The sequence below is a fragment of the Topomyia yanbarensis genome, chromosome 2 (genome assembly GCF_030247195.1).
Source record: "Topomyia yanbarensis strain Yona2022 chromosome 2, ASM3024719v1, whole genome shotgun sequence".
Lineage (NCBI taxonomy): Eukaryota > Metazoa > Arthropoda > Insecta > Diptera > Culicidae > Topomyia > Topomyia yanbarensis.
This window is the reverse complement of record NC_080671.1, coordinates 304840585-304854237: the sequence shown is the minus strand read 5'-3', so window position 1 is coordinate 304854237 and position 13653 is coordinate 304840585. Positions and strand designations below refer to the sequence as shown.

General features: G+C 35.1%; 3 protein-coding genes across 4 annotated transcripts in view; 2 read left to right on the top strand and 1 right to left on the bottom strand.

Annotated features, from left to right (window-relative positions):
- The first annotated feature begins 1414 nt into the window (after positions 1 to 1414).
- On the top strand, positions 1415 to 2415 carry LOC131683454 (alpha-ketoglutarate-dependent dioxygenase alkB homolog 6). Its single transcript, XM_058965462.1, has 3 exons — positions 1415 to 1556; positions 1618 to 2235; positions 2292 to 2415. Exons 1-3 carry the CDS (start codon positions 1527 to 1529, stop codon positions 2337 to 2339), a joined length of 696 nt encoding a protein of 231 aa, XP_058821445.1. The 5' UTR covers positions 1415 to 1526; the 3' UTR covers positions 2340 to 2415.
- On the bottom strand, positions 2254 to 3391 carry LOC131683455 (THO complex subunit 7 homolog). The gene is made up of 3 exons (XM_058965463.1): positions 3166 to 3391; positions 2987 to 3107; positions 2254 to 2896 (listed from the first exon to the last, which is right to left on the bottom strand). The coding sequence occupies exons 1-3, from the start codon at positions 3173 to 3175 to the stop codon at positions 2350 to 2352; spliced, it is 678 nt and encodes a 225-aa protein (XP_058821446.1). The 5' UTR covers positions 3176 to 3391; the 3' UTR covers positions 2254 to 2349.
- A 3905-nt stretch (positions 3392 to 7296) lies between these two features.
- Positions 7297 to 13653, top strand: part of LOC131683453 (cytosol aminopeptidase-like) — a 42212-nt gene continuing 35855 nt past the window's right edge. Inside the window, exons 1-2 of one of the 2 annotated variants that reach the window (XM_058965461.1) lie at positions 7297 to 7415; positions 7641 to 7756. In XM_058965461.1, coding sequence (XP_058821444.1) covers positions 7332 to 7415; positions 7641 to 7756 — 200 coding nt within the window. In that variant the 5' untranslated portion in view covers positions 7297 to 7331. The remainder of the gene's footprint in view (positions 7416 to 7640; positions 7757 to 13653) is intronic. The other variant, XM_058965460.1, reaches the window with a different exon arrangement.

Below are 13653 nucleotides of genomic sequence, written 5' to 3'. Positions count from 1 at the left end.
TAAAATTCAATTTTTAAATGCAGCTAGTATTGTGAATTTTTGACAGAGCTTGATGTTTGAGGTACATGGATGCTTGTTGTCTTTGGAATTACGACAGGTCCTGGTAGATAAAATTAAGAAGAGCAAGAAGCCTGTTGTCGTCTCTTCTAGATCCAAACGAACATAAAATTTGACGTATTCACAATACAAATACGTCTGATTTCTGCTCGTTTGGATACATCAAACTCGTCTTGGCCACATTCTAACTAAAGTTCCTTCACTCAATCTCGGGGTATCGTGGAGGAAGGTAAAATAAGGTAAACCGTGTTGAATGTAGTTTCCATTTAACCACGGCAAAAAATACAACTCATTGATAGGTTTTTTATACTCAAATTTAAGTTGAATTTACCTAATTTTGAGTATACCCCAAACAACTCAAAAGTACCTTCCTCCATCCCACACTACTTTTACAGTAAACGGCAAGTTACGGCGGATAGCCTAGAACAAAGTTTCAATAGCCTACCGATCGCTAGCATCTAGTTTAACCCGCCTAGCCGCCTTTTAGTTTACTGAGATGGAAGACCTCAACTGAGTCGAATCTCTCGTTTTGTTTTTGACCAGCCTTCTGGCAACCCTATACCATCATATGGATAAAATTAAATAAATTAAAATCAGATGCTTTAGGGGCCGTACACAAATGACGTAGTTTTTTTACGGCGATTTTTGACCCCTCCATCCCCCCTCGTAGCATTTGGTCACAAAATTCTAACCTCCCCCTCGTAAATAACGTAGCATTTACCAACCCCCTCCACCTGGCCCCATGCAAAGCAGCCGGGAATGAAAAAAAATTACATTTTTTTCAAAATGTTTGACGACTTTTATCAACATTTTCATTATTATAGCAAATTGCGTGCAAAATAACCCCATTTCATGACAAATATAGTGTTGATAGCTTTGTTTTGAATTTTATATGTCAAGGGGAGCATGAGAAGTTCTCTCAGTTCACAATCCTGCGGCTGGCATTAATTCTAAACAGCATACGTTCATCTAAATTACTAAATTTTGTTTGTTTGAATCCGAAGTGAAAATTTAATTCAGCTTTCAAACTAAGTCTAGTAGTTAGCAACATTAGCTAACCAATGTAGCAAGTTAAATCCGCATACAAAATCTTTTCGTATTTTTGCGAATTACAAAATTTACCTCATGAAAAAGCAAATCAAAAGTAACTTGTTTGAATTTAAATTTATTTCTCTTGGGAATGGAGGATCATCAAATTGTTTTCTCTAAACAATGGGTTTTAAACTTAATGCTACGTCGCACAACTTCTGGCCCTACCCTCCCCATCGTCACACTTCGTCACAAATTTGGTATACCTTCCCTACCCCCCCCCAAAATGCTACGTCATTTATGCATGGCCCCTTACGGTAAGAACCGTTGCACGGTCGTAGCCGTCAAGCTCACTTGACACAGTAAAGGAAAAAAAAGAACTGTTGCATTAGGAACGATTTATTATTGTAATTAGAGCGGTTTATCGGTTTGTATATGCAATGAATTTACAGAATTTCAAAATCAACGAGGTTTGCATGTTTTATTTATCACTCAAGGCTTGGAAGATATAATAAGTTTATTTTTCCGCAGTGTCCCTCGAGTGCTTACTATATTCCCGATTTTATAACACCTGAGGAGGAATCGATCATTCTATCCATGGTCGCCAAGGCTCCCAAGCCCCGCTGGACTCAGCTATCTAATCGGCGACTTATCAATTATGGTGGTGTTCCGCATCCCAAAGGTATGATTGTAGAAGAAATTCCTGCCTGGTTACAGAAACATGTCGATAAAGTAAATCAGCTTACCAAGGTATTCGAGGATGGACGGAAAGCCAACCATGTACTCGTCAATGAATACCTACCAGGCCAGGGAATCATGCCACATGTGGATGGGCCACTATTTTATCCCACGATAACAACCATTTCATGTGGTTCTCATACCGTGCTCGAGTTTCAAGAACCGCACGATCGAGAGAACAGCCATCCTGAGAAACTATTAAGAATTATTAAACTTTGGATAGAACCTAGAAGTTTGTTAATACTAAAGGATGATATGTATCACCAATATCTACACTCGATATCGGAGATAACTGAAGACGAAATTGATCAGGATTTTGCAAATCTGTCAGTACTCAAACGAGGAAGCTCAATCGTTCAGATGGAAGACAAACAAATACGTGGTACAAGGATTTCCCTAACTATACGACACGTACCAAAAGCATCAAAGTTAAAAATAAAACTTTTTTAACTTTAATTTTATTTCAGAAATGCTTAAACGATAAATATCATGTAGAGAAGTTTAAGTCACAATAGTAATATGTCCTCAGCTTATTTTTTCCGGAGAAGAAATAATTACTTCTTCATTACCAGGACTAACCGCGTCATCAATAGTTAATATAACTGGTTCGTCATCGCAAGACATTCTATCTTCAGTCACATCTTGGGAGTCTTCTCCAACCGAGTCCAACTTGTTTTGTAATTCCACAATCGATCTCATTAGAACAGTGAAATCTTTTTTCTTTGTTTCCAACTTTCTCTCCAATGATCCCTTTTTGTCCTGCAATTGATCCAGTTCTTGTTTCAGCAAGTCCAGTTCTCTGATTGTGTTTTTTCTATCTGGCTGTTGATTTATTATCTTTGCTAGCACATCGTATTCCATTCTATTCTTGCGAATCTTCTTAGCCAGCACCAGATTCTGCTTGCTTTGAATAATTTGGGCTTTAGCAGTTTCTATGCCTGTTTCAATGGTGTCGGAGATAGTGGCATAGTTTTTCAGTTCTTGCTGCATCATTTTAGCGCAAAAATCCGACTTTTTCATAGCAAATTCGCACTGCGCCAATTGTGCTAGCAAGCGATCATGAATGGCTTGACTGCAATTAGACGATTAAAAAGTTGTAATTAATTGTTATTATTTCTTTACATTTTTAAAAGTTATTAAAATAGAAACCAAACTAAATCACCTGTTTTCTGTGCTGTCTATTGAATTGCACCATTTGACAAATGTTTTTAGCAGATCATTTAAACGCCGGTCATCTCCAGTGCCATCTCCATCAATTTGTAAACGTCGGCGTATAACTTCCTCTATGAAAATTACGAGCGTATAATTTACAGCAAGATATGATATGAGTTCTTTACTCACCATCCGACATAATTTAGGTCTTTTCCAAAACTTTCCCCGGGTTTAGGATAATATATTGACAAACAAGCCAATAAACAATAAATAAATTAAGCAAACTACACTCGTCGATTCGATCCAAAACGAAAGCGTATTTGACATAAAATATCAGGGTTGCAATTCATAGAAAATTATCTGAATTCGACACAGATCTTTCATTAGGGCCTAAGTCGCAATGCACTCAAATGGAGAAAAATCAGTTTCAATATTCGGCGATGCTTTTCTAAATGTAGGTTTTATTGTAGGTATAAATTAGTTTATGACCATGTTTTTTCTGAAGCATCTTTGGTTAAACCTTGTGACAATATAACAAAGAATTTAATTCCTATGTGCTTTTAGCGGGTAGAAACTAAAAAAATGCTTACGCCCAATTTACATTCCAGTCGTGATTTCGCCCTTCACCAACCGAAAATTTGCGAAACATAAACCGTGAACATAATTTTCAGAAGGGCGCGGTAAATGGGCTAAACTGACTCTGGGTAGGGCTGGGTAAATTATAGACACTCATAGTAATAGACCAGCGAAGGTACTTTTATCGAGCCAAACAAACTGTCAAAATTCGGAGCCAAACGAGCATGACGTCATACAATGCAAATATGCAGAACAAGTATTGCGATTTTATATAAAAAAATTATTTTGTTATTCACAGTCAGAGCTTAAAAAAATTGACATCGTTGCCTGAACTTGAAAGTAAACAAAATTCAATTCACGCCCGCAGCGATGAATGAAATTTTTGATTCGTTTCAATCGTCATTCGTTCGGCCGACGCAGCGCTTTCAGGTACGGACATGTTCAGAAGCCAAGTGAATTTTATTTCTATTCTAGCTCTGAAAGGGATTATTGATCAAAAGTGCACCAAATATAGATTACGCAGTTCCCTTATGCTCGAAAATGTAGAAGATGCTAACTTCTGCCTTAAAACTGCCCACATAATAACAAATGAATGCTTTGGTTGGTGAATGAATTTATATTTCCTCTGCACTCAAGCATTCGATTCTGCATGAAATTTCAGTCAGCTGGAAAGTGAATGAATGAGGGAGGCGTTGAATCTGAAGGTCGGTTTCGGTAAATGCAAGCAGAAATAGGTAACTGATTTTGAAATTTCGTAACACTGTTCACAGTAGGCTTCACTTTTCATGTTCGTGTTAGTATTTTACAATGTTATTTAGAAAGATATTTATTGTGTTCTATATAACTGAATAAAAAGCATTTTACTTATACTCTTTTTCACCAAATTTGTGTTTTTTTTTAAAGAAATTGGATTTTGTTTGCTTTTCTTAATTTCTTGTTGCTCAGTATCAAACGTATAACTTCTCTTTTGATTCACATATTGAACCACTTGAAAAATTACTTTAATAAAAAAAAGGTGATCGAATACAGTCGAGCACGTTCGAGCTTGCACATTTTTGGGTGATGCCAGTTTAACGCGCTTGTTTTTTTAGTTGCCAGTTTTGCAGTTTTTACATCCGCGAGTCTATTACTATGAGTGTTTATACTCGTGATCAAAGAGAATAGGGAAAGAGACGAATAGTGTGAAGCCAAAAATACCTTATTGAGCAGACCAATCGTGCAATGTAAATAAACATTACTCATGTCTGAGTTGGAGGAGATAAGTATTGTACATCTATCAAAAAGAAATTTGATTTTCGTCAGAATTTAGTTCAATCGTGATTGTGTAAGGTCCATTCTAGAGTATATGTATGAGTAAAAACAAGCTTTAGAATTATTTCATCTCTTTGTTTCGAAATGCACATCGATTGATAAACAAATCCAACGATCGACATAACGTTTGTTTTCAGAATATAATAGGAGTCATTTAAAGTGCTGCCTGTGGAAGCGGTTGCCAAAATTCTAGTGGTGAAATCATCATAAAAGAGTGTTGCCCATTTGACTGATTTTCACTCTTCGTCTCTTTCACTATTCTCTTTGCTCGTGATAGGACGAAAGTGACATAGGCAAACCTTCGGCTTGGAAACTAAAAGTACTAAAGGGCTGCTTGGAAGTGTTGTCATATTGTAATATCAAACATAAAACGACGATTGTTAACTGTGTTGATTTTTTTTGTTTTCTCGAGATACCGCTTTCTTTCTATAACATCCGTCTGTAATTATTTGGCAGACGAAATCAAACATACTATCCAGAACTGAAGTTCCCGAGAGATCCGGTAGCGCGGTTATCGTGGATTCTGTTCGGTGTGCGGAATAATACGGAAATCCGCCAGCCAGCCTCTTTTCGAAATCAACAGCCTGTGTAGCGTAAGTTTGAAAAGATTTTGAACTTCATGTAAAAATTGTCTTTGTTCCAGTACCGAGTAAATTGGAAGTACTGAGCAAACAGGGAGAAAATTATCCCGGAAGTCGCTTCTTGTTCTTCCTTTGGTATTATTGATACAGTTGAATTTTACAGTTTTCAACTGAATCGATCATCGGTGTAAATAGGAGTGTGTATTTTCTACTGCTGTTTTCCCCGAAACGATCACATGTAGTACTGGAACAAACCTATACATTGCTCCAAAACAAAAATTAAACCTTGCAGAAAAGTAGTTTTAGAATATTTAAAATAAATCCGAACAGAGAAGATTATTCTTATGACAGAGGTTGCTTGACTCAGAAAGTAACTTACGAAAATGAAGAGGCATGAAGATATTTTTCGTAATGTCCAACAACGAATATATATATATATATATATATATATATATATATATATATATATATATATATATATATATATATATATATATATATATATATATATATATATATATATATATATATATATATATATATATATATATATATATATATATATATATATATATATATATATATATATATATATATATATATATATATATATATATATATATATATATATATATATATATATATATATATATATATATATATATATATATATATATATATATATATATATATATATATATATATATATATATATATATATATATATATATATATATATATATATATATATATATTAGTTTGTTTTGTTGTATTCCGATGGAACAAAAACGTTATCATCGTTTAAATGCGGATATGAAGACTAAATCTTTGATTTTTTCAGAAGCATGAAATTGATACATAATATAGAATATTCTAATCAGAACAAATATACGACCGAAACAAAACAAATATTTTGGCAACATTGGTCGAGTGGGGGTATGTCGTTTTCAACAGGGATTAGTAAAATATATGAAAAAGCCAGCTGGCGGATCCTATCCTAGAAAAAAACACGCGAGATACCCTTATTTTCCTTACGACAAAATGTATCCAAGGAAAACATATATTTATTGAAAAAAAACCGTTGAAAACGGTGCGTTTGAGAATATTCATTTTCCTCCATCCATTTCTCGCAAACATATGATTGCGGCGTAAAAGCCAACTGTCAAAGTTCTCTTTGAAGGAAAATTCCGGACAAACCGTTACTGGCGGAACACAGTTCTCCGCAGTTTATTAAAGAGAAAACTTTTCTCTTTTGTTTACGACCAACATCTGCGATTGGTGAGTAACGGGTGTGTCCGGAATTTCATTTCAAAGTGGATTTTGACAGTTTATACGCCCTGATCATATGTTTGTCGAGATTTGTTTACATGTGCTTCACGCATACAAGCTGTCAAATTCAGCTTTGTAGTCGCGAATTACTTCATGTCACTCTCGTAGTTTTGACAGCTTATAATCAAAACATGAACACTGCACTCTTGTGCCATCTGATGGTCGACATTTATCGCTAGATCACGAAATTCGCATACCTTCGCAGATGCAAATATCTTGGGCAAATTGATAACCATTTAACTGGGAGCACGGTTCTGGGCCTGTCTCGCCAGAGATGCCAGGTACTTTTTTCAAATGTCTGCGATAATAATTTTAAAAGTCTGGGAAGAACAAAAAATGTCAGGAAAGCTAGTGTAACCAAAAGCCTTTATATTCAAAAATCTGCAAATATCTGCAACCAAACTAAGAAATCTGCAAATATCTGCAACCAAACTAAAAAATCTGCAAATATCTGCGTCATCGAAAAAATCTGCAGCTTAAATTAAAAGTCTGCCAATTTGCAGACTTGTCTGCAAATCTGGCATCTCTGTGTCTCGCTGTTCGTGTCATGGTAGTATAATGGCAATCGTTCGATCTTATCTGCTGGTTAGATACAAAAATTCCGTGCTAGCGCAAAGGTTCTTCTCTTCAATGTCCGATAAAGTACGTATCAAACCATTAATTGTGGAAATTAAAATTAATTTTAATTAGTGGTGAAATCTGGATTAATCGCGAGTACTTAACAAAATTATACTTTCCGATTCACTTCTGGCTTGTGCAACATATCTCGTGGCCGCCGCTCCGTCATCGTTTGTCTTCATTGCGGTATTCTTATTATCACTGCTGCAAACAATTCAACGCCGCCGACTCCGTGCTTGTGAACCGCAGCGAGGTCTTGTGCTCGGCGTGTATTCCTCCGAAGGACAGGACGATGTAAAGTTCACCCAGTTTGCCCAGAAGTACAACGAATCAACCGCCGGGAAGCTGCTGGAGCAGATTAAGATGTAAGTGCCATTGCTATCTTAATTGTTTCCATCAATCTATTGATTAAATTTTATGTTTTTTTTTTGTTTGCTCGGTCCTCAAGAGCTCTGAATTTTGTTCATATATACTGCTTATTTTTATGTTACGTATGTATTTTGTGACACGTTAAATTATTTGTTAACAGGTAACCAACATGAACTGCTAATTTGCGCAATGGGCCAGGATTTTATTTTTTCTATTTTCAATGTCATTCGCGAAAGGACCAAAACCAAAGTTGAGAATTATGAAAAAAAAAACATTTTTACGCAAATGCCAAGAAAGTGAAATAATTAAAATATACTGCCCACAAATTGGGCTCACGACAGTTTGCGGTTGGTTACTGGTTTTTGTAACCAATATAACAACATACCATAAGGTATACAAATGCGCTAATAAATTACAATTAAAATGTCAAACTGAGCAATTACCGTCGTGCGGTGCTTTTTTGCACACATCAATTTTTCTATTTTGACGAATTATAACTCCTTTAATAACCGATGGATTTGTGTCATATCAGCACAGATTTATCGTCGTCATGTATGTATTATTTATTCCAAATATGAGCGGAATTGGTTCTCAAATAAAAAAGTTGTTCATAGAGCGTTTTAAGATATTATATACGGACCAGCTGGTGAATACTTTGCACACTTCTTGAATTCGATATAAAAAATAACCAATTTTCTTTACTTTTATTGAAATAATGTTAATTAATACTGATATCAGAGGGTTTTTCAACAATATCACCCATTATCGTATTTACTAAAATGAGGGTTTCATTTAAATTTAACATAAAGCTTCTTGTCAAAAAAATTGAATAGGTTGAGACTACATACATATTGTTTTTCGGATAGAAAAAAATGAAAATGATTAAAAATGGCGTTTTTCGTTTATCTCTAGTATGTCAGAATTGGTTTTTAAGAGCATTTAAAGATTTTTTGTACTTTTTTGTCAATTCTAAAAATAGTCACACGATGGCATTCAATATTTCGCAAAATCAAAAATTGAAATAAGGGGCTATTTCTGACGTACATTTGAGTGCTAAATTTATCGCGCAATTTGTGCACAAGACCATGTTTTCAAGTTATGCTTTTTTTAATTCAAGAATTCTGAAATAAAGGTTCGAAATCAGTTTTTTTCGCAGCCAATATCACATTATTTCGCAACCATCAACTTTGGACGATCAATGTCTTCGAAGAAATTATAGAAGAGAGTGGGGCTACATGAACCACGGGGATAGGTGAACCACTAAGGATATTACGTCACTTTCCATCAATTTTACTGCAAACCTTATGCGTTTTGCTAGCTCTGTCGGTAAGCTAACCTCACACGCATTAGCGATAGCGTCAAGTGTTTGCTGTCACTTTTACAGATAATCAAAATTATTGTAAATTAAAAGTTGCCTCAATTGAGATCTGGCGTCTTTTTGGAAAAAGTTTGTGGTGTCCCTTCTGTGAGACTAAACATCATAAAGCTTTTCGTTATTGGAAGTAGGTGCCAAATATGTTATTTATATGGTCAAGGCTTCTGTCTGTAACGTTACATTTTTACGCATATTTCATAAGATAAGTCAGCAAAAACGATAAAACCAGATTCTATCACAAATGCACATTATTAATGTCACTAAGCGGCACATTTTTTCTACAGAAAGTTTTTCAATCATGAACCGTTTTCATTTTATTGTCATTTTGATATGTCTGTCACGTTACACAATTTTCGCAGTTAATTTGGAGGTTACCCGACTAAATTGAAAAAATCTGTTCCGTTGGCCCCCAAATTTGCATGAACACTGTTTTATGTTGAAGCTTAGAAAACAAGGAAGAGTTTGAAATATAGTTTTCGTGAAGAAAAGCTTTGTTTTCGATTTTATGGAGTACTCTCAATGATCTGTCACGTTACAACCAGAAGCTGTCACGTTACAGTTCTGCATTTTGATTGAAGCAAGGATATCAAGACAATCGTACATAAATCATGGTTAATCTAGGAACTGATTTTTAACGGGAAATTTCATGTTTATTTTGAAAAATATATTGGCTTTAATGAACAAACGTGAATAACTTTTGAAAAGGTCGTAATTTCATGAAGTAACATTATATCGAAAGAAAATCTAAAATAACTTAAAACATCTGCATTCTGAAGGATAATTTTTCATGAGCATTTTGAATTGAAAAACCATTTTGAAATCCATTCTGTAACTAAATTATTCAAAAAAAAATAAAAATAAATCAAAATTAAAAGAATTTTGAAATATGTCAAAACTTTTTATTGTTATTTTCTCCACGATGCAATTATATTTTAAAGTTTTTTTTATATGCAATTAAATTTTAAAAGTTATGTTTTTTGCGTATTTGTGAGTAATTTATTAAAAGGATGTATTTTCACTACTAGATATTTCGGTTGAAAAAAATCAAAATATTTCGGAAAATTTTTCTTAAGAGCATTTTGCTTCGAAATGATATTTAGTATTAATATTGTATAAGAAAATTATATTTATGACTGGCAAATTTAAAATTTAGAAGGATACTTGAAATTTAGACGAATACTTGAAGCTAAAAATGCTTTCTTACTAATAACTACCTAATAGTGCACTTCCAGTTTCTTCAGTTTTTGAGCTTTCATTAATAAAAAAAATCTGATTTTTTGTAATTGTATTTTTATTTTTTTAACAATATATTTGTATTTTTAACATTTTTGTTGTAGTTTTAAACAGTTTTCTGTTTTTGTGAAAAATTTCACAAAAATATATTCACACAAAAGAATTAATTCCCTAGAACTCGCTATCATATAGTACAAATGGCGATTTTCGAACAACATATATTGAAAGTAGTGCATTCAAGAATAAAAAATGCATGTTTAACATTGCAAAATACTTAGGCTCCCATATAGATGAAACGTAAAAGGTTTCATCAGAATCAAAGATGGTCACCATCATTGACGTAATTGAATCAAACTTGATGGAATTGCCTTACAGCAGAAAACATCTGTCACGTTACATAAGATCAACTGTGTTTTCTAAAAAAATGAATAAAACTTTAAAGTTTTCACAATACAGTTTCAAAAATTAGACTCGAAGTAGTAAGAAAAAATGCAGGTTAGACATTGTATGCATGCTGTTGGTGTGGTCCACAAAACTTTTTCGAATTTTTGATCTGTCACGTTACAAGTTATTTGGTTTCCATTACTTCACAACTGAAAATAAGCAATAATCCATATTCATCTAAATTTTCCAAGCAATATCATCAAATTTAAATTAGACTGCGATGGAAAAATGTGGTTCCAAGCAAAAAGTTGAAAATATGGATTTTGTTTACCTTTTTATCTCCTTACGGTCTTTGAGTCATTTTCAGATCATGCAAGTAGCATCAACAAACTTTTATAAATGACATACATGGAATTTTTTTCTGGGATCTTCATTCATATTTTTGAATATTAGAAGTTATAAACATACGAAAAACAAACTTTGAAATACTTGAAACTGTGAAAAATAAGTTGTTCTTACTAACAGTGGTATTGCGCATAAAAAAGTGGCATTTAGGACAAAGGTAGTAAGATGCGGCTTGGTCGCATAAACGAGTCCAAGGATACGAAACGGTACAGAGCCGCAGATAATCCGCCGGAGGAGTTGATTTTCATTTCCCTGCGAAAGTGCAAACAAACCTGTGATCCACTTGTTTAGTTGAGTAGACTCAAACATAGATGCTGTGCCCAGGGCCGTAGCTTGCGGTTGGCCAGATTGACCCCCGGCAAGGGCACCAGTAACCCAACAAGTCCCACACAGGTGACTACTACACACTATGAGACGAGCGAACGGCAATAATTGCATTTACTCTGTAGAACCAGTGTAAACCATATAGCACAAATTTTTCGAGTGCGACAGAGTACAAGATGTCTACAGACTACTACAAGAAAAAGTGCTGATGGTGAACGGTAGACGGCGTTTACAAAACGACGAATTGAAGAGACCCTCACTAGAACGATTTGACGCGACAAGTACAAAACTTCTAGAACTTTTGCTTTGCTACATCTCTTTCATTCAGAATAACCAAAACGTCAGAGTAAATGCAATAAGTTTGGATTTGGATATTGAAATTAATTGTTATCAAAATAAATCATTTACCATTTTAGTTAAGATGACACCAACAAACAACCATTTTTTATAAAAAAAGTAGTATTAATCGGGAATGACTACACAAGTAAATAGTTTAATTCTATAGATATTACATTTTTGCGGTCTAACAGGGGACAGGTGTTAGACATAACTCTCTGCTCTAAATGTATTACGTATGAGTTGGCAAACTGGGTCGAGCTATCGTTATCTGATCATAAATACATCATCTGTGATCGTTCAAATGTTTCCCTAGATATCGATACCCCAAATCTACGAACTGGGCTGAGAGGGCTAGGCTACTAGGTTTTATAGATATTTTCCATCGATTGAAGCTCCAAGTAAGTAAGATGAGGCCGCGAGTTAAACACACTAATAGGTTTGTTCACTTTAAGACGGCGCCGGTGTTTGAGTGGTAAGCGTGACCGCCACTCATTACAGTTGGCCTGGGTTCAATTCCAGTCGAGGTCGTTGAGACTTTCTGAGGTGAAAAAATCTGTGGTCACGTCTTCCTTCGGAAGGGAAGTAAAGCCGTTGGTCCCCCGGTCCATGAAATTGGTGGATCGATATCTAGTCCAGGTATCGGAAATCACCTCTCTGGCGTCGGTAAAGAAGAAGTATATCCAACTTCTATACTCTAATAACAAAAATATCCTCCTCCCGTGATACTTGTGGAGTGCACAGTAGTATATACGGCCTCTAGCAAAAGCAAGTTCCCTTTCCTTCCGCGATCTACGCTCGGGCCTGGCCGGCGCCGGTATTGATCAGAAACACCTTAAGATTACCAGGAGAGTTGCACATTGAAAAGATGTTTCGCTAATCCCAAGCCTAATTATGTACTGATTCCCTGTGCAACTTCAGCTAGTCCCGATCGATAACGGAGTAGCAGCCAGGGGTGGTCGCACAAGCTCAAGCTAATAGGTTTGTTCACTTTGAGTGCAGAAGCACTCGGTGGAATGCCGAAATTGCTAGGCTCAAAAAGTTATGTGGATACTCGTCTGACGTTGATGAAGCACTCAACTGTCTTTTTGAAGCACACTTTCCAGTCAGCTAGATCTGATTCTGGGTTTTTTCTTGTGCAGTTATGAGTCAGTTATGGGCACTTGAAAATATTGCTCCCTATTAAGTCGTTGGAAAATGTGGATAAAGCACAAGATTCGCTCTTGAGTTGCTGGATGTGAATCCGAAAATGTCGAAGATTTTGTTGCATTTTTTCTAGCACAATTCCAGTACATACTCTGGTAGGGGCACTGTCTTTTATAACCTATGCATGATAAGCCTCATAATGGATTGCGAATATTGACTGACAAATACATCGAACAATAAACTATTTTCATTCTATACAATGTATAGTATACATATTATCAAATCTAGGTTTAACTCAGACAGCTAATAAATTCATCATCATAGACATTCGCTCTAAATCCCAACGTCATTTTTTCTCCCTTTGGTCCCAGGGATTTCCAAACATTGTCCACGTGGTATAATAACTTTCGCTCAAAGTCAAACAGCCCGTACTTATAGTTTAAAATAACATCAGATTTATATCGATCATTGATACTATATAACTTAAATTGCAGTCTATCGGAGCTTCCTACCTGAGCCCACTGTTGTTCGTAAAGCATTTTACCGCTTTCTTTCGCACACAGTAGATGCGGAAAGGGTACAGGTTATAACATAATTATAGCCCACCCCTCCTGCTTCACATTTTTGCATACGGCATTGAGACCTTGAAGGAAAGTTCGACTGCTCTATCGATGGTGCATATTAAAACAT

Coding starts and splice junctions, on each gene's coding strand:
- LOC131683454 (XM_058965462.1), top strand. CDS start 1,527: ATGAATTTACAGAATTTCAAAATCAACGAG. Junction 1,557..1,617: donor AGAATTTCAAAATCAACGAG/GTTTGCATGTTT, acceptor ATTTTTCCGCAG/TGTCCCTCGAGTGCTTACTA. Junction 2,236..2,291: donor TTTCCCTAACTATACGACAC/GTACCAAAAGCA, acceptor ATTTTATTTCAG/AAATGCTTAAACGATAAATA.
- LOC131683455 (XM_058965463.1), bottom strand. Junction 2,897..2,986: donor ATAGACAGCACAGAAAACAG/GTGATTTAGTTT, acceptor GTCTAATTGCAG/TCAAGCCATTCATGATCGCT.